Source organism: Sander vitreus, chromosome 4, assembly GCF_031162955.1.
Source record: "Sander vitreus isolate 19-12246 chromosome 4, sanVit1, whole genome shotgun sequence".
NCBI classification, from domain to species: domain Eukaryota; kingdom Metazoa; phylum Chordata; class Actinopteri; order Perciformes; family Percidae; genus Sander; species Sander vitreus.
This window is the reverse complement of record NC_135858.1, coordinates 5569229-5590879: the sequence shown is the minus strand read 5'-3', so window position 1 is coordinate 5590879 and position 21651 is coordinate 5569229. Positions and strand designations below refer to the sequence as shown.

Below are 21651 nucleotides of genomic sequence, written 5' to 3'. Positions count from 1 at the left end.
ATGAATGAAAATCCCCTCAACGCACATCTTCCCCTCCTTCTACTCACTCACTGAAGTCTGTTAGAACACCTTATTTGTCCAATAAACATCACACACACACACACACACACACACACACACACACACACACACACACACACACACACACACACACACACAGGGAGGGAGCACTGTATTGGTAAAAGGCCCATCCATTATTGCCTAAAAGTCTTGGCTTTCCGCTGTGGGAACAGACCAGGATCATCACTCATTTTAATGGAGGCGCCGACACTTTAAGATGCGCCACAGTGCTGCAGATAATACCAGCAGGTGAATGGGCCTTATTTAGTCCAGTTACAGTGAGGAAGAGTCACCCCAGAGTGTAATGCAGCTCACTCTGCAATATTACGGTGCCATGACGAGAAACACCATCAAACATTAGGCTTGGTTGAGACACAACCACAAAACAAAGGCAGAGAGACAGTGCATCCACTTTCCAACATCGTGACACTGTCCATGGTGCTGAAAGTTCAGTCTGTCCCCAAACTCACCACTGGAAAGAAGACTCTGTGTGTGTGTGTTTGTGTGTGTGTGTGTGTGTGTGTGTGTGTGTGTGTGTGTGTGTGTGTTTTTTCATCCTGACAGTATAAGCCTCTCTGCTTTGTGGTCTCTTTCTTTTCCTATTAATCCATTTGGCTCAAACCTCCATTGTGTCAGAGCACAGAGAGGGGGAGAGAGAGAGAGAGAGAGAGAGAATGGACGTCAAGGACAGGCCAGTGTTCGGCACACAGGGCCTGCTACTTTGTTGCGCGCCCACAATGGGTCCTATCAATGGTCTAATGTTCATTTGTTGCTAGGCTAGCTTCGCCATATTCACCCAGGGGTCTTGCTTTCTAAGGACTTGACAGCCAGTGGCACTGATGTCAGGGACTGCCTGGAGGAACCAGAACAAACCCAGGCAGAGGTCTTGTCAGTATAAATGGGAGCTATTGCTTTCTGCTCAGAAGGCTGCTTTTTAGCTTTTTTATTTCTGTGAGTCGTGGCTTTTTATCTTTTTCCTCTGGTTTGTTCTGTTCTCTTTGTTAACTCACATTCTGTGCTTCTTTTGATCTCTCCCTATCTTTCTGAACGCATCATGGCTATTCAGTGTTCTCTGCCTGTCTGTTCTCTATCTGTCTATCTCTCTGTCTGTCTGTCTCTCTGTCTGTCTTTTTTTCAGTCGTGAAGGATGCAGTTGATTGTTAGATCAGTCAAACCATTGAGGCCAGTTAAAACACCCAGCAGGAGTCATTTAGCACCTCTCCAAGTCATTATGAACAGCACAGACATGTTAATCTGCACCAAACCAGCCCTATTAATGAAAACTCAATACTGGCTGCCCTTTATTAGACTCATAATGAAATATCAATACCATCTCCCCTCACAGAGTGCGTTAGTAAATAGAGCCTCCAATGAATGTGTCTCTCTGCAGACTCATTTAGATCCGGTCACATACATCAATCTAGAAATAGCACCAGATGGCTGTTGGAAGCTAATAGGCTTACGCTTTGATGGACGCCTTTTTCTTTCGTCAGGTGAAGAGAAATGACAGGAGCTGAGCCAGCAGGTGGAGCTCTCACACAGTATGAGATGTGGCTGATGTGTCTTATCCTGCAGGGTTACATCACTCATCTGAGAGTAGTTGTGAGTTTATGGCCCTTCTAGTCCACACATACACATCCACTAACACTCCACTGAGTGGGAACAGGTGGGATACTCTTACATTGGGTATACACGTGCACACTAAACACACACGCAGAGCCAAGCGCACTCTGCTGTCCATAAGTGGCTGCCCGAACAAGCCAGTAAAGGGCTCTCTAATGAGTCCTACAGAAGTGCTGAACAGAAAATCTCTGTTTTTCTGTTCAGACCAGGTTAGATTAGAGTCCAGCGCTGGCAGGAAATATAGCTTCTTGTATCACGACCAACAGCAACAGCCCAGACTCCCCCACAGGCCTTGAGCCTTACAGACTTAATCTGCAGGCGCTGAAAGCCATCAGAGGCCACAGAAACACCTGTACACAGAGCTCCGCCAACAATAAAACCCAATCCTTTTTTTCACAGGGACCAAATTAGGTCGTTTACCATCCAGGAGACTGAAGAAAGAAAAAGGAAACAGGCTATCAATGTAAGCTACTCGACAAGGCAAGCCAAGCAGCATACAGGACAGATGGAAAAACCTGGTTGCTAATGGGTGGTAAACAAATGGACTTGTTCTCAAGTGAGACTTTGTTAGCAAAGTAGGGGAATTTTCACGAGGCGTCCCGTAAAGGACCACTCAAAGAAGGTAAAGAGGGAGAGGCCAGAAGAGTGAGAGACTTGCTCTTACTTGTGTCGTTTGTGCATTGAGTTCCGGCCTGCCAGGCTCCTAGTAGCCACAGTCTTTAGCTTGTCACTTACAATCTGTCTCAAATGGCCCAGTACTGGTGGCTAAAACTGTCAAGACAAAATCCCTTCTTTCTTTTGACTACACTCTCTCTCTACCTTAGTGACCCTCAGTGTCAGTGACCGCCACTACAGTTTCAGTTCAGTTCAGCTGAGATCACTTCAATTAAATTTACCTAATTTCATTTGATGCAATTCGACTCCATTTCATCAGATTTTAATTCAGTTCAGTACATTTCAGTTCAGTTCCACATACACATTGCCAATGAAAAATGTTAACGTACAATACACATCTACACAGTTATTTTCTATTTTCACATAATTTCCCAGTTAGTACCAAAAGTATGCAGGGAAGTCTGTTTTGTCTCCATCTTCATCATCCAGCCCTCTCTTCAACCCTTGCAGGGATGTCTCTCAGGTTGTGTTGAGGACACAAACAGCTCAATGCTAGTTTGAAGAGAACACAAGCTAGCGCACTGTTCTCTGAAAGCTTTTCTCTGAATCCCATTGTAGAGATATGTAGGTACTGTAAATCTGCGAGCAAGCAAGATTGCTCAAATGACATCTTAGAGAGAAGAAAGAGGAGCAGCACTCACATGTAAATCTCCTAATATGGGTTATGTGGAAAGTTAACCCTTTTGACATAATGAAACAAAAGAGTCTTCAGCCATGCACAGCGGTGCTTTAAACTAACTGCTAATGTCGGCATGCTAACATGCTAACAATGGCAATGCTAACATGCTGATGTTAAGGTATAATGTTTACCATGTTAACATCTTAGTTTACCATCTTAGTAAATACAAATGAAGAACTGATGGTGCTGCTAGAGAAAAGGTTTTAACGACATTATTGCAATGACAATATCCTGAGGGGGGAAATGAATGTGCGAACCAAATTTCACGGCATCCATCCAATAGCTGTTCAGACATTTCACTAAAAACCACAAATGTGCCCAACCTCATGGTGGTGCTAGAAGAATGGCATTATCGAGAATATCTCCAATAATATACATTGTCTGGGGACCATGAATGTCTGCAGCAAATGTTGTGCCAAATCTTTAAACAAATAGAGATATATTTTCACATGATACATGCAGAACCGGACCTGCTAGAGGAAATGTCACCAAAATCTTTAAGATTCATCCTCTGGGGACCATATGTGTACAAAGTCCAAAGTGGTGACCTGACTGACTGACCAACATTGCCATCCCTAGAGCCTTGCTACTAGCTTGGCTAAAAAAGGGAAACATTTTAGCCAGAACTTTTTCTTATGCAATTTAAGGATATAAATAATGTATATAATCCAATGAGAATGAAATGGGGGATATTTGAACTTCCGATTAATCAGTATTAATCATCTTGCTGACAAAGTGACAAAAGCTTTCATGTCTAGATACAGAAAGAGAGGGAAAGGGAGAGATCCCAAATAAAGCTGTGAAAGGGTTTTGCACAACTGCTTCTCCAGGAATATCTGACATAGTGTTAAAAATATCTGTCCAGTGGTTACTGTAGGGTGTTCATAGTCAAAATATGTGTATAAATTCTACAGCGAATTTGCTGACATCACATGTAAGGGAAAATATTGTTAGAGATTTGAGATAACCAGGCATTGGTGTACAGTAATAGGTACACTGCATAATTCTGCATTGTATAAGTGAATGTCTTGGACAATGGAAACTATTTGACTAAGATCATTTGGTATTTCCTCCCTCAAATCATCTTCCCACAAGGTCCAAATAGGGTCCAACATTTGTGGACAATTCTATTGTAAATGCATTAAATCAAGCTTCTTTAAAGAACAGGCTAATGTCAAAAAGTCATCACGGGATTGTCCATGGGAAAGACAAAATAATGAACTTGCAAATATCTGTTTTGCTTTTAATATGAAATATATATATATATATGCTAGCTGGAAAGTTAACATAACTCAGGGTCTCTGAGACAATAAAGTCCCATACCCATTTAGGATGCCTGCTCTCAGCCTGTATCCCCAGTCAGGCTCTGCAGATCCTAATAGAGCCAGGCTGTGTGTGTGGCACTCATGTCCTTGAGGCAGTCCAGGTGATGTCCTAATCATCAGCGAGACAGTCCAACATAGAGCTGGCTTCAGCCTGGTGGACAGCCTGGCGCTGGGCCACACCATGCCACGCCAGAGCGTTCCAATCCAGGGCTTGTGGGAGATGAAGACAGCCTGGGGTAATGAAAGACAACAGCTCTGCCTGCCAGTGGAACCGGAGCCATGGAAAGAGGGCACAAAGGACGAACATCCATGCCAGCTGTGGCACCCTGACATCTCCCACTCTGCTACCTGCTGCACCAGAGTTGTACTTCATTAGAAATGTACTTCTACATACAGTATACTGACTACCTACGACTGATAGACGAGTGTATTTTCAGTACAGCATATAAACATACACAAAACTATATAAAACCTATACTAAACCACCACATACTGCAATCTTAAATCTTAAATCAACCTTAAATGCAGTATTTAGGCTACATAGCCATGTTATACTTTAGGATGTATGGAGTCAAACACACATGTACTGTATATGACTTAGCCCAGCTTGTTAGCTTGTGGGCAGGAGCACGTGGAAGCATGTGAGGTCAGAGGAGGAGAGGGGTTGCAGGCAGTTAGGGAGAATAATTGGTATTCAGCAGTGTCAGAGGTAAGTGATACCAGGCTAACCTCCATGTACCCCCTGGTCTCCTCGACACGAGAGAACCTGCTTCACCCCTTAATTAGGACATGAATATTCTAATTAGACTCCGGCATGGTGGACGAGGATGAGCTAAAGTGTGAGAGAGTTGGGAGAGGAGACGGAGAATATAAAGTATGTGCTGCAAAGGTGTTTATATGCAGTGAGTATGCATATTTTTGTTTTTGTGTAGCAGCATGTGTATACACCACTCTGGTTGCATGGATCTAATTCATCATATCCGCTGCTACTCCTCACGCTGTGGGAGCCTTAATGCATCTAAACAACAAACAGAACTGCATGGGAGTGTGTACGCAAACATGTGCCCATGTGTCTGAGCGTGTTTGTGTGTTTCTGTTGATGACCCTGACAGCAGGTGAGTGAACTCCCAGGTGTGTCCCAGTTTTAGTGGGAGGATCAGAGGCAGGTGGAACTGAGCCTGGCTTGATGTGTCCAGATTAATGAGCTTTTTCTCACTCACATCAGTTGCTACTGCTGCCGCCTGGGCCAAGCTGGAAACAGGGACACAGAGCTGGCTCACATTCACAAGACTCATTTATATTGTTCCACAAATGTATGACGCTATCATGCCATGCCAGTTCCGTAAAGAATTTGGATAAAGAATGAGCATTGATGTATTGTATTCTTCTGTAATCAAAAGCTGGTTTTGTTCTTGATAGTTTAACCGTAATTATTCTCCCAATACGCTCACGTTACTGTTGGTAAAATCCAGTTTTAAGTTCCAAAGTGTTGCCTGGCCAGGTTTAGTGCAGAGAGGGAGCAGTGGGACTTCTCAGAATATAAACATTATGAGACACACTCAACGTTGCTTTACTGTTGGTAGTAAAATCAGCCAACTAAATTACGAAGATGAGATTATCCTCATAATGGCGGCGTATGAATTTGAACGTTTCCCTGATTTTGCCAGTTATATATATATTTTTTAAACCTTGCACCACAGAGAGACAAGAGAATGTTTGTGTGTATGTGTGTGAGAGAAAGGCTGCAGGATGAACAATGTCATATTAACACTACTGCCAACAGTTACCTGATGCATCTTGGGATAAACAAAAGTCGACCCTGCGTGACCTCACTCATTAGTAGAATAAGATGGAAGATGGAGCAAAGACGATGTGTTTTGGTGGTGGTGTGTGGGTTGGCAAACAATCTCAGATGAACAGACGCACACGGCATCAGTGGATGACACAAAAGACAGCAATGAAGAGAAAGCCCCCGCGACCTCGTCAGCAAAAAGGTGCTGGATTTGCGTGGCTATTATAACCATTTATAGTTCGACACGATAAGAAAACAAATTACTGGAACGAATGAATTCATTTTGTGCCTGGTTTATTTTATTTGACATTTTTGAAAGAACAAATCCTGCTGAAAGTGATCCTGATTTGTTTAAGGTTTAGTTACATCCAGGGATAAAACTGGGTCTTAGGAGGCAGGAAGCTCTGGAATTTCATAGCATTGTGCATTCAGAAAAAGCAAGCTGATGGTAGATGGATGTTGGAAGAAAAGACTCTTTTTTTTATAGGATTTTCAGTTCATTATTTTTAAAAAACGTAGGAAAATAAAGGATGTATTTGGGTAATTGTAATGAACTTATAATCAGATATTTTTGGGTTAAACAATGGCCAAAATAGGCAGACCAGATCAAGACATTGAAACCAAGACTTGGAAAGCATCTGTTATGGTAACCGACCTGTATTGTGTCTAACCCGCATTTGATTGACTTGATGCTTTCATGAAGCACTACACAGCTGTGTTGAAGAGAGCTTTAGTGGGTGACACATGGTCGAGCAAGTCGGTAGCTGGCTACCAGGGTAAATCAAGTTAGTCCAAAATAGAGTAACTATGAGCATCCTGGTGGCTGGGTGGTTAAAGAAATAGCACAACATTTTGGGAAATATGCTTATTTACTTTCTTGCCGAGAGTTAGATAAGAGATTGATACAACTGTCATAATTCAGTATAAAGCTGGAGCCAGGAAAAAATTTAGCTTAGCTTAGCGCAAAGACTGAAAACTGGGGAAAACGGTTAGCCACTCTCTTTTCAAAGGTAAAAAAAATCTTTCTACCAGCAGCATTGTTGCATAGGCTACTTCTTCTTATCTCCTCATTTCCTGCCTCTATATAATTAAACACAGACTAAGAAAAAAGCATAGACAGTGCATTTCATTTTAGTGATTGGCATTTCCTGTATGTTACTCATCCTGTTGAAGCTGAGCTTCAATTTGGACTGACAGGCTGGCTCTGGCCTACTTTAACCCCTGGATGTATCAACCAAACCGCTGAAGAGAAGATAATAATAATACAACATCACTAGATTGTATCTTATGGCTCGGTAGACACAAATGAGATGCAAAATCATCAAATGATGAGAGTAACAGGGGAACAATGAATACAACTGACACTGACCTCTCTGTCCAGGCCGGCTGCCACTGTTACTATGTCTCCAGTCTCGCTGTTGATGGTGAACATGTTGGGGATGGGGGTGTTGGGAGTCTGTGAGAGGATGCGGTAGCGCACCATGCCATTAGCTGTGGTGGAGTCATCCGAGTCGGTGGCTGTCACCTGCATCACAGATGAGCCTGTGGAGAGAAAGTTAGTTAGCTAGGGAGACTAATAGGCCTTTCAGACCAAAGTGGTTTGCGCTGCGCTTGCCACTGGGTTCAGTATGCATCTACAGCGTGCTGTGCGAGCTCACTCAAGTAGAATAATCTGAAAAGTAGATGATGTACACACAGTACTAGAGGAGGTCAAGTTGAGAAAAAAAATCAGCAGGTGCCATTTATTAAAATACAAAAATGTCCTTTGTGCACATACATTTTAAAATACATATGGCATTAAGAAGGTCTCCCAATACTGTTAACGAATATGTAGAAAAATACATAATAAGAAAAGAGAGCGAAGAGGGCTCAGAGAAAACTCAGAAGACAACAAAACCCACTCATGCACTAGAAAGTAAACTAGAAGTCAATCAGACTTTGCAAATTGCTTTGACATTCTCTTTCCTTTGGCAAGCAACTTTTAGAGTGAAAGTCATTACTGAGCAGAGTACAAAACACAAACTACATCTGTTAAATAAGCCTCTTTTTTAAGCTCTGCTTGTTTTGTCATCTGTATATAGCAAGCTAGTGTGGCAAAGTTTCCACGTCTACAGAGTCCATTTAGTAATGAGCAGCACTGGGTCTTATGCCATTTCCATCATCCATTATTTCAGCCTTCAGCAGCACTGTGGCTGCCCTTAATGCTCCGATGCTCTCTCCCTATTTGTCTTAGAATCACGGATAAACACTGCCATTTAAGGCAGACAGCTAAGCGGTGGTGAGGCGGAGGGAGTGCGTGTGTGGGTAAAGAGTGTATGTATGTCTGCGTTTACTTACAGGTCCATCTGTGCATCTGTATGCATGTGCGTGCGTGTGTGTGTCTTCACAGCACGTATCAGGGTGAGAGGCCCTGTGTCCCTGCATCTTACCCAAGCAGAATTATTGATTTGCACAAGTTTGTCAGCTCGGCTCACGAATGCGACCAGGCAATTAGGAGCACTTTGTGTCGGAAAGAGGAGAGATCACCTCGCCTCTCTCACAGGGTTCTGTGAAAATGTCACTTTCCATCAGGCAGCCATTTACAGGCTGCTGCAGCTGCTGCTGCAGACAGAAAAATACTTTCAGCTCGCAGGACAGCAGGGAGAAGAGACAGCTGGAGCACTAACATGCTTGAATGAGAAGACAACGTAAGTAGAGAAAAACTTAAAAGTAGGGAGACAAGGACATAGGTGCTGAAGTAGAAAACGGGGAAACAGAGGACAGAGAGAGTGGTAATTATAACACCTACATTCTGTAATTTTTTTTAAACAAAAGATACCACTGTTTTTTAATGTCAGTGGGCATCAAAAAGCTTCTCAGCAGCTAATGCATGAGCACTTTTTACCTCAGTGGGCAGTGGGCATGACATACGGGCGGTGGGTGGATGAGCAGACACTAAACCAACAACGCTGAATTATCACATCAAAAGCAAACAAAATTAGTCATCCCAAAACACAGCGCGTATGTTTTAGTGTACAGCAGAAGTTAGTTTTGCTTCATAAATATAAATGTCTCAGCTAAGGCAGAAGAGCTGCTGGACTCGTGGCAGATTCGGCAGTCCCTTGTGGATCTGAGAAGTTACAGGTGTTTCTATTCCCATGATTGTGTCTAGATGGCACCATCATTCCAGTGACAGCCTGTATGGACAGGATAATTGTAGCCTCGAATTGTATTTCAAACGTCATTAAGTTTCAAAGCCGGATTTTACATTTTGTCCAGCAAGGAAAAGCAAAGAGCAAACAATTACAGCTATTCCACAGAGGACAGCGTCACTACATAATAAACCTTTCCAGTCCCGTAGGGAGGGAGAGTATGTGAAGTTAAATCACATGTCGGGGCTGCTACCTTTCATTTCAATGAGGAGGATTTAGTGATATGATGATGGTGCGCTTTTAGATCCAAAGAGGGGTGGCCATGCCTGAAAGGGTTAATCTCTGAGCCTGTTTAATTCCTAACACTAATTCCAAATCCTAATTGCTTTTCCGCCAAAATCACTGGAGCTGGAAATTTAACTGGTGGCAGGCGCACATATTGTTGGTCATTTTGCTCACGTGACTTGAGATCACTGGTGAGGTCTATGTGCTGCTGAAACATTAGTCAGCCAGAGTCAACATCTGCCTCCCAATTAGAGGGGAGATAGAGAAAAAAATGTAAGGTGGCTAGAGACAGCTAGAGCAGTAACAGGGTGATAGACACACAGATGCAAAGATAGGAAGCAGAGGAGGAAATTGCAAAGCTGAAAAAAAAGTGAAGACGCAAAAAGAGGTGAGAGGGGTTTATAAAGACCACTAAAAGCAAAAGTACAAGGGGGAGTCAGGGAGCAAGAGGGCCAGAGATAGAAGTGTAAGAGGATAAATAACTCTCATCGGTGCAGGAACGATAGAGGTTGATCAAAGTACTGTGGCCACAATAAAGTAGATAGAAAGTGGGAAGGAGAAGTAGAGGTTGAGAGGTAAGGCAAGAGAAAAGGTTGAAACCTGGTGAATCGTGGGGCAAGTGGAAACACAGTGTTCACACAAGAGCCTCTAATCGAGCCCTATACCCTCCGAGGACACAAGGGAACAATCCAACCATTCAAAAAAAGCCATTACGAATGAGGTGAGAACTAGAATTACAGCCTCACGGTTGTATGCCTCTGCCAACCAGTCAATTACTTTGAAGGAATTTAATAAAAGGTATTAAGTGTATTTTTTGGTGAAACATGGATTCTTTACACACATCTTCAGCGCGGCAGTGATATCTTTACAATCGCCACAGTTTCAAGGTGGGCAGCCAAGATTAGTGTCACCAATTCAATTTCTGACCAAATGTGAAATATGGTCACAATCTTCCCTTCTGTTCATGAGTTATGGCCGGTTATGGCGTTAAATAATGGCCAGAAAAGCGTTTCTGCAGAACATTATGATGTCACAGTTGAATCTGCAACTGTTGGCAAACTCTTCAGGAGAGCAAGAGAGTAAGACGCAGCGCCCCTGTCCCGCCATTGGGAGGGCAAACTGACTGCAAGAGAAGGCACTCTCATTTATGAAGGCCTTTTTGAGGAAGATGGTCCATAAAAGGGAACAACTTGCTTTCAGAGTCGGGGAGAAGGGGGAGGGAAAAAGAAGGACAGATGTTCTGAGTACACTGCAGCCTCAGCCAGCAGATCTTTATCTGAAGCCACTTAGTCTACAGTATATCCACGACGTTCCACTTTCAGGATTGCTCTGTTGCTGCCGGGAAATTCCGCCGGATGTCACTCTTTTCGGCAGGATGTCCGTTACCTTCTGCTTTCTTTGTGTTGGAATTTTAAACTCTGGTCGATTTCTGAGGACTAACTGCTCCTCAGATCTCTGCAGGGTGAATCCAGACAGCTAGCTAGACTATCTGTCCAATCTGCTGCATGACTAAAACAACCTTTGAACGTACTGTACACATGTTCCACTAAAACAAGTTCCTTCCTGAGGGTATTTTGCAGCTGCACTGTGGCTCCGCTCTGCACTTATCTCCGCCCAAGACGATTGTGATTGGTTTAAAGAAATGCCAATAAACCAGAGCACGTTTTTCTCCCATGCCGGAATGCTGTGTGGACAAGAGGATGGATACCCGACCCAAGCCTGACGGGACCCGATGGGCCGGGTCGGGTCGGGTTTGGATAGATATTTAGAAATGATGTTCGGGTTCGTTTCGGGCTCGGTCACATCAGCGCGATAAGGCACTGAACATTTTAACATTTAAAACAGCTTATTATGTACTAGATACTGTGCGCCTGTGTTAACGTGCGCTTGTTGCCCCGTGTGCGCTGATGCGCTCATCTGTTGACATTTCCGAATGCCTTCCTACAGTTTAACTGTGTCGGACTTGGGTCGGGTTCGGTTACTGCTCTGTCGGACATGGGCCGGGCTCGGACAGAAAAATGCGGCCCGATCCGCACTCTAGTGTGGACTAGCCAGACCCTCCTTCACAGAGCTGTGGAGGAAGGCAAAGCGAGACTAGAAACCACTTAACACAATGCAAGTACTGTCTCATGTCAAAGTCTTCTGGATTTATAATAATTCAGATCATTTGGGGGGACCTCGGAAAAGCAGTTTTTATGTATTTTTTCAATGTATGTGTATGTAGTGAATGTTAGCCTGAGCTTATAGCTCTTGATCCGCACAAACATTATTTTGTATGATACTAAATGAAAACTATCCAAAACATCCCATTTGCACACATTTAACAGGTTTAGAATGTTCCCCGGGATAATCCTTGAATCCTATTTATTCCTCATTAACAAGAGCTGAATGTGATCAGATAGCTCACTTTGGCATGTACTGTTTTGCTACGTTTGATTACCTCCACAAATTAAATTCTATTAGTCACAGGTTCATATGGTGCTTAGCGGGGGCCCGGTGCCAGAAAGTGACAAATGAAGCCGTTTCAGACTGATCCTGCTGACGGCTTGATCGGATCTCTCCCTACGTAACATCTGGTGACGGTGATAAGGGCGGTTCCCTGTAGGTCTCCCTCTTTGTTGGCTTTCACACAGCGCTTCATTTGAAGATGTGTTGTAATGCTTCAGAGATCCTTTGATATCTGGGTCTGTAGATACAGAATGTGATACTACTGCAGCTTGAGACATATCCCCCCTTTGCTTTGTATTTAGAAAAAAAAATAGGGGCCAAGGATTTATCCATAATAAAGGCTTGCTGCTCTTTCATACATTTAAAAAAAAAAAGCAATAGCTGCAAGCCATCAGTACATTCATTTGAAATATTTTACAAGTTTTGGATATATATACTTTTCCTATATCAGATGGAGTTAAAGGAGAATTCCGGTCAATTTCAACAAGTAGCTCTGTTGTTTGTAAATTTGGAGTGCTGTCAGTAGCGAGAAAAACGAAAACAATCGGTGTTTGAAAGGCTGAAACAGGGCAAGTTTTAAACATGCTTTTAGCCTCTTAACATGTTCGAAATATCATTACAAGTGCCTACCCGTGTGAAGTGATTCCTTCCGAGTGAACACAGTGAATCTGACTGCAGTAGATGTGAAAGAAATGCATAAAAGGTTTAGCTAATTCAGCTCTGTTTAGTTCCGGTGTTGAGACGGCAAAATGAGTGCTAAGAGAGACAAAAATATTTTCAAAAATAGGCATATGCTTATTTTTTTTAAAGTAAGTGCTGTAGTACAACTAGCAGGAGACAAGTTATAATTGAGGTAAGTTTGGAGACACTACCTTATTTAATCATTAAATTACTAAATATTTTTGTTGTATCTCTTTTCGGTGTTGTACTTTGTAGACGGTCCCTACGCACTCATCTTGCCGTCTCATCCCTGTCATTTGTCTGACAGGGAAGCCGCACGTAAACAGGATATATACATATATATATATATATATATATATATATATATATATATATATACATATATATATATATGCATATATATATGTATATATATATGTATATATATATTCATTTATTTAAAAAAAAGCCCCCTTTGATGTCTATGTGTGCACGTGCCTGTGTATTAATTAATGTACATTATGCACACATTATTCATATCTTAAAGTTGGCTGTGTATCCCGAAAACAACTTCAGCAAAACTGTGTGTGGCACACTTGAGGTTTAAGCTGAGTCCATTATTAGTGAGTAAACAATTTAACTGGAGGAGGAGATATTAAAGCTTAAATGGGACAGAAAAGTATAACATGTCTCCTTGAACCTACACTGAAGATAAATCGCAGTCATTCTTGTTTTCTTCGACTTAACAGGCAATTAGGCCAACACGGATTTGCACCCTACTTTCCTAATTAAAAATCATCAATTCAGAGACCAATGACTGAGCAAAGGAAGCCTCACACAAAGGAAGCTCCACACACATTATGCTTTTTTGACACAACTCTCAACACCTGACATTGTGTGCTCAACAAATAAATGTTACTTGGCAGTGATTGCTTAATGAAGAGCAGAGCAATTATACTGTACACAGTATTATATATTTGTAGTTAATTAGTATCACAGATTAGCTTCTGTTCAAAACATTTTTTTATTCAAAAGACTTTTGTCGCTGCATGCTCTCTTTTGAAAGTAAACAGAGATTATCAGAGTGAAAAACAAAGAAAGTCGTTTTTGGAATGTCTGGTTGCCCTCGCTAATTAGGAGCTCTGTATATGGACTCACGCTCCACTGAGGGGTAACCAGTGGTACACGCACGTGCACACACACACAACACACTTTCCTATATTGTTTACAAATTCCCCTGAGAATAAACTTTACAACAGAACAATATCTGTACACTGTGAAGACAAACATGGGTCCTCGGGGTCTGATTGTTAGAACAAGAGTTCTTCCAGTCGAGACATGAAAGCTACTTGCACATTCTCCTCTTCTCATCTCTGGCTTTACACTGACCACAGCTCTGTTCCCTGATTCTGAGGGTAGGTCTACATCTCTCCATGCTCTGCAGAATCTGATAATGATGCATCGAGCCAAGATACTGTGACACAAATATATCATGAACTTTCCCTCATCTGAACCAACCCAAATACTTCAAGAGCCAAGGCAAATTCAAACCTCAAAATGTTGGTTGGCCGTAAGTCCAAGCTTATTCGAGGATATTGAAAGTAAGATTGAAACATTAAGGTTTTCTGAAGGGCCCTCTGAAGACGGAAAAGAGAGAAAAGAGCATCTGATTGGTCAAACTGACTGAAGTAGAGTCAAAGACGTGAACAGGATCATTAAGCAACAAAAGGCTGTGCAATACAGTCATTTTCTTCTCGCAATTCTTAGTATTTTAAACCAATACAATAAAACCTTTTAGCTATTCCTTTATCAGTCTAAATCGCACAGCTTTAAGATTATTGCATCTTCTGTGCATTCATGTGAATTGTTACTATGATTCTGTATTTGTATTTATAGGTATTTTATGGCTTCCATTATGATTCAGTCATTCAAAACTGAACAAAAAGTGCAGTTTGAGCTCATATCGTCCTCCAATAACAAAATGCAACAGCACTTCCTTTTCACGTCTTCTCTAGTCACAATGCGAGCTTTGTTATTGAGCTTGTGTGTTAAGTAACCCTAGGTGCAAACGTGAAACTGTTGCATATACCAAACTATATAAATAAATCCCCATAAGTATTTGTTAAGGCAGTGATGTCCAACTCAGGGGTCAGGACCCTCCAAACAGGTCGTAAAGATAAATCTGAGGTGTCGCAAAATGACTAACAAGAAAGGAAATAAGAAGAACCTGTGAAGAGGGGTCGCAAGTGGACACTGCTTCATTTCATAAACCCAAACAATTGTGAGCCACTGCATTAAGGCATAGTGATTATTGCTTGTATTCTTTCAGACTCGCAGTGTCCAACAATGGAATCAATTCAGTTTTACTTTCCTTCTCTTTCACCTTTGTAAAAATAAAAATTATAGAAACATGAAAGTTACTTATAGCTAGCCTGGCTCCACCCTCGTACTTTCGCTAAATTTGCATTTCCCTACTCCGTCTGTGTTCGCGGTATATTCTTGGGTTTTCTCCAGCCAAATATTTGGCGGTCCAATCAGTGAACAGAGGGAGTGGCTGAGAACGATGACGTTGAGGTTGTGCGCTAGATGCGAGCGAAGCCATTTGGTCCGTTGTGGCAACGCTGCCGAATATCCAGAAGTTAAAGCCCACGCAAGAACAATATTTGCTGCGTTTTGTTGGATGCCATGATGTCCCAGGGGCGGTTCTACATTGAATTACACCCAAGGCGAGACCCCCTTCGAGACCTCTGTTGTGGCCCTCCTCCCCACGGGGTTCGGGAAAAGTTTGATTTTTCAGCTCGCTCCGTTAGTGGTGAAGGAGTTGGCTAAGGCTAAGGCTAACGCTAGCGATGCTAATGCTAAATATAAGCCAATAGTTGTCGGTCTCCCCTCATGCGCTCACATGCGCATGACATACGTCATAACCAAACGTTAGCGATTGGTTATGGCAGATCCAGAGTGGCTCTGGGCAGATCCAATACTTTTAAACTTCAACAGAGTACCCGCCTTCAAGGAAGTTAACACTTGTCAATGGAGAGAGGCCAGACTCTCTGTACAAATGAAATGTACCAGAGTCTGGTAGGACCAGGCTAACTTATAGCCACTTTAAAGAAAGGAATGTGACAACAATTTGGAATAATACTAATAATATTTTAAAGAGCAGCCACCTCCATTTAAGATGGATCTGCTCACAGTTGGTTTGTAGTTTATAGCAAAGCACGTAACCTTAAGAAGGGTATTTAGAGTTTCTTGTGACCAAAGCCTGGCCTTCTCTGCAAGGGCTCTTTGTTCAGATCAATCCAGTACATACAACTAAATAAAGGTGTTGACTTTGCAACTAAGCTGCTAACCAATTAACTAGACCCACGGCTGAAACAGATCAATTAATGATCTAGTTTTGTTCTTGCATCACCAGGTGGTTTGTTGTTTAGGTGTCATTTACTGCAGCTGTGTCTATGAAGAGTAGAAGTTACTCTTACCTGGTTTGGACCCTTCAGCCACAGAGCCGTTGTACACCTGGTTCTGAAACTCAGGTCTGTTGTCGTTCATGTCGATCACATAAATGTATAGATCGATTGGGTTCTCCACCTGGTTACCATTCATGTCCACTGCATGGGCTCGCAGCTGTGAATACACATAAATAAACACAAAGAAACAAGGGATCATTTGCATTCAACGATGAATATGAGCTTGAAAAAATATTCCAAATGTAGCTCGACTGACAACAGAACCCTGGCTTGATTGATATGAAACTGTCCAGACTGTCTGGACTGGAAAAAACTCTGCACACAACTTTGACTTTATTAATTGGCAACTACATTTAACTGGCAAATGTTCTGTTTCTTGTCTGCCTTCTAAGTAGCCGGGTTGGTATTTTGGCATGGACCCCAACAACACAGACAGGGGCAAAGTAGGGAAATGTTCCAGACACACAAACAGCACCTATTTTGTTGTTAGCACAGCCAGAGGTCTAAAAGAAATATCAGAGAAGTGTTTCTGCTCAAGCTGTGGCTTCTTTTTGTGCGCGGTGAATGTTTGTTTTGACAAAGGCAGCCATTTGGATTGATGTCTATGACTGATGAGTGTTTCCATGAAAATTCACACATAAGTCAATGTGAAAATAGAAAGAGCAAAAAGGAAGAGAATGAAGAAAAAAGGCGAAGCAGGGAAAAGTGAGATGGGAAGGAGAGGAGGAGAGTGACTGAGCCTTGTGCAAGTAAATGAGAGATGGAAACACAAAGAGGCAGTGTTGGGTTGTGGGGGTTTAAACAGGGAGGACTGACAAAAGCAATCATCATCTATAGTGGGATGTCTTAATCTCCACCGCTGCTGTTACACACCCTCCACTCCCTACCAATCCCCACTAATGATATCTAACATTATGCAAAGCTTTGTAATAGCCCTGGAACTAAACCAGCACTGTTCACTGTGACTTGTACTCTCTCACCCTCCTGCAGAAATGTTATTCAATCACAGCTTGGCTTGGTAAGAGGTGAATGGCTCTCTTTCTGGCTAAAACTGACACACTGGCAACAAAATATTGTATCTGCCACAACACAGTTGAGGAGGATCTGCTATCTGCCTATTTACAGGAAGGTGTGATGTATTGTGGGGAGACATGAAAGATTGAATGGCGCCACGTGCCTTCACTGAAACACAACTAATCGTGTCGGCTTTTGTGCCTGCCTGACAAGGATTCAAAACATACCCTAACACGCGTCCGCTAGAGCATTCACACAAGCATCCAAACACCAATTCAGACACGTTTACACATTTAAACATGAAAAGTACACAGATACATGCTGGGGAGGCACACACAGCCAATCAAAAGAGCCCTCTTTAGCCAATTAATGATCCTCAAGATGCTAGTTTTCAATTGGCTGAAGCACAGCAAACACACATGGAGAGGAGACCCAACAAACAAACAAGCCCGATCTGTTTTCTCAGCTGTGAACACTGCACACTGAGTGATGTACGTCTGTGATATGTCTGCTTCAATGCGTGTGTGTGTGTGTGTGTGTGTGTGTGTGTGTGTGTGTGTGTGTGTGTGTGTGTGTGTGTGTGTGAACGTGCGATTATGGTTGTGCGTTTTTGTTTGTGTTAAACTGTGTTTTTGTGTATGTTTTGTCCTTACTGCCTGTGGATTTGTGTTTGTACATCCCTGAATAATTTCTCATATTTCTACATTTGTTTATATCTCTATATTCGCGTCTCTATGTGCCTCTTCCTGTGTGTCTTCCTGTGTGTGTGTGTGTGTGTGTGTGTGTGTGTGTGTGTCTGAGTGCACCGGAGTCTGTTTATGTGTGTCTGTGTTTGTGTGCTCGATGGAGGAATTGGAAATGTGATCTAAGGGCCTGGAGGAGTGTGTGCATCTTGCAGACTGCAAATGTGTGTGAACCAACATCAGTATTCTGCAGGGTGAGCTTTAGTATGACTGGACCAACCACAGAGGAGAAATACAGTTTGTATTTGGCCCATTGGTCCCCTTAACAAATATATAACAGTACTTGCATGGTACTTGACAATTCTAAACTGTATGTGGTGCTTTTTTCTTTCTCTGCAAAAATAGTATAGCTATTGCTGCTTATGTCAATTACCTACCTATGTATAACAATAGACATTTCCCAAACAAATTGCTGTTAAAAAATCTCTATTTCTTATGATACACTCATCGAGTAGGGTGTTAAATGTACAAACCAGATAGGCCACTATAACTATTATTATTTTTTTAAAGAAGCTAGCAGCGTGGCTCTAGGGATCAGTCAATAAGCCCACCTCCACTTGGTTGGTCCACACGGGAATGTCTCAACAATGATTGGACCGATTTCCATAAAATATAAGATAGTCAAGGTCACGATAAATTGTAATGAAGTTCATGATTTAATGACTATTCTCCGATTTTTCCTCTAGCGCAACCAGAAAGTCAAAGTTTTCACTTATTCAGTGAAGTACCTCAGCATCTACTAGATGGATTGGCACACAACACAACCCAACACACAACATTTTGTAGGATACATCATGCTCAGACAATACATCCTGATGACTTTCATTTTTCCCTAACTTTTTATCTAGAGCCATCATCAGGATTTGTCCAGTACTTTGATTTATGACCAAATATCTGCAAAACTAATGACATTCCCATCAGTCTCAGCTGTACTTTATTCGCAATGCTAATTAGCAAATGTTAGCATGCTAACATGCAGAACTAAGGTGGTGAACATGGTTAACATAATACCTGCTGAACATGTGCATGCAGCTCAAAGCACCACTGGGCTTTTTAATACTTTATTTTCAACTTTTTATAACAGTTACTGGGCTGTAGACTCTTCAGGTTCATCTCACTTCCCTTATTTAATAGCTCCTCGCTCCTCTGAAGTAATTCCGTCCCTTGTGAAGGCCGTCTCAAAGCTCTTATTCCTGCCCCGAGGAGTGAGGATCGAGGAGGGATCTCCGAGGAGCTATGAGTGAGGATACACGAGAGCAGCCTTCCCGGAGGCCGTGCAGCCGAAAGCCGTTGTTGTTGTTGTTGTTTTTACTATATTTTCAAATGTAGCTACTTGTAAATGTAATTAATTTGATTTTGTTGATAGAGGACGAGGGTCTGCTTGAAATAATTTGAATCGCTGCCAATATGAATTGCCTTCGAGAGCCACCACTGTATCCAAGATACAGTAGCCAATTATCCCAAATCACAAATTTGCCTCAAGAGGCGCTACAACCAGGACTTAATTTGAGCCGAACACGCGGGAACATGTTCCTCCAACGTTGGATCCGGAACCTTTTTTATTGGATCACCTCCTGTGTCACTATGAAAAATGAATCGCCTAAATGAAAAAAAAATTTACTGTTTGTGTAGTGTTCAATGTTGTTATCTGTCTTGTTAGTCTTTATTCCCCCATTGAAGTTCCACAAAGGTTAACAGTCTCTTGCTGTTAGCCTCGTTTCACTCAGGGAAAAAATGTCAAAAAGACAACAAAGTTTGCTTAACTTTTTCAAATATGCTGGCCAGTCGGATCCCAAACAAGCAAAAAATCGTTTCAGCCGATCAAGAATGTGGAGACCACGGAGGTTTTTTTTGTTTTAATTGTCCGATGGATAATTGCTGCTTGTGAAAACTGATCGTTGCAGTGTATTTACATTTCGATACAGTGCACGTTCTGAAATAACAATAAACATTGCCCTGATGTACACACAGCGTTGTTTAGGCTTTTTTAGTCAGAGTCAGAGAAGCTACGTAGGCAGGTGTCATTTTTTTTTGGTTCCGTTACCTCCAACCCCCGTTTTGAGTCGCCGGATCCACCCCCCCTCTACGCTCCGGGACCTCCCACTTTACAAATGAAACACTGGTTACAACCTTTCCGGCATACGACACCCTCTGTCCCCAGACCCTTGCTTCAGATAAGGAAAAACTCCCCCAAAAAAATCTTTTTAACAGGGAAAAAAATTGAGAAACTTCAGAAACAGCAACTAAGGAGAAATCCCTCTCCCAGGACAGACATGCAATATATGTTGTGGCACAATATTCAAATAAAAGACTAAATAAATAACATTACAGTATAAACAATAAGGAGAATTAATAATAATAATAATAATAATAATATATATATATATATAATATATATATATATAATATATATTTTATATATATATATATATTATATATATATAATATATTATATGTCGTATATATATATATATATAAAATTATGCAATGTCCTATATATATTATATATATATATATATTATATATATATATATATTATATATATATATATATATAGGACATTGCGCAATTTTGAGGTGCCATAAACTGAAAAGGACGTAAACAATGTGACCTCCTCTCGAAATTAACACTAATGTCCCAACAGCACTATCAGCTGATCTTGATCGGTGCATATGTGTAAAACACAAATACAGACACTGTACACTAAAGTACATGAATACTAAAGTACACGCAGACAATCTCATATTTGCCCAATTCTCCTTGTGCCCGGCTGACTCACAGTAGATCTGTCTGACAAAACTGAAGTTCGGGCTAACACCCACTCTCCTCAACTCGCAGATCACTTCCCCCTGGTGCTAGTCTGTCAAAAACAGCAGCCTCGTCTCTCTTTTCACTTGAACCCAAAACTAACAAGCAAAGTTTGGCCTGTGAGAGCGCAGCAGTGCTGGGAACTTCCTGTCAAGTTGAAAGAAAGTAAGCAATGGACTAAATTTCCCCTGAGTCAAACTCTGGCTATATTCTCCTACACTAAATCATATATCACATCACAAGTAGCATGGGTCCATGGGAGCCTAAATAGGAGCCGCATTCAACTTGAAGTGCCCTCAACCTAACATGCTGTTTTTACTACAGGCAGTGTCAAATAAGAACTGTTTACTGAGCGGTTGTCCTTTCCCAGGGATGAATAACCTGGCTGCTTTATTGATCCCAATTTGCTGGTTGAGTGTAAGAGCAGGTGGAGAGACAACAAATATACAGTACACGCAGAATTGTCCATGGCCTGAACGTCGCAAGTAAGGTAATAAGAGTCTCATCTAAAAGTAAATGGAACACACACACAGAAGAGACAAACCAATCAAGAAGCCAATCATCTAGAGCTTTGTGTTTGTTTGTAGTCATCGCACGTCCTGTGTGTGTGTGCATTGGTGTTTCTAATGTGTGCATACTGCTCCGAGTATGCGCTGACAGAGACACTGAAGAGATCCACTCTCCTTTATTCTATTCTTCCTCTGAGACAGCAGCATGCTTTCGAATGAGCTATATCAGCAGCATAGCCATCTATCATGCTGACAGGCACGCGGGTGTTTGCGACTGACACCAGCGCTAACCTCGAGTGGAGGTGTTAGTCTTTGCTGATATAAACTGAAACCTGTAATGTGTGTATATGAACCAATGGCCTAGCGTTAACACAAGTCTCATGTGGTCTGCATATTTAATTCACACATTTGCGAAGCTGTTTAACCCGAGGT

At 41.9% G+C, this 21651-nt stretch overlaps 1 protein-coding gene across 1 annotated transcript in view; it reads right to left on the bottom strand.

Moving 5' to 3' along the window:
- Positions 1-21651, bottom strand: part of cdh4 (cadherin 4, type 1, R-cadherin (retinal)) — a 209365-nt gene that overhangs the window by 20334 nt on the left and 167380 nt on the right. Inside the window, exons 7-8 of the mRNA XM_078247866.1 lie at positions 16158-16302; positions 7524-7696 (exon numbers count right to left, since the gene is read on the bottom strand). Of these exons, the coding sequence (XP_078103992.1) occupies positions 7524-7696; positions 16158-16302 (318 nt within the window). The remainder of the gene's footprint in view (positions 1-7523; positions 7697-16157; positions 16303-21651) is intronic.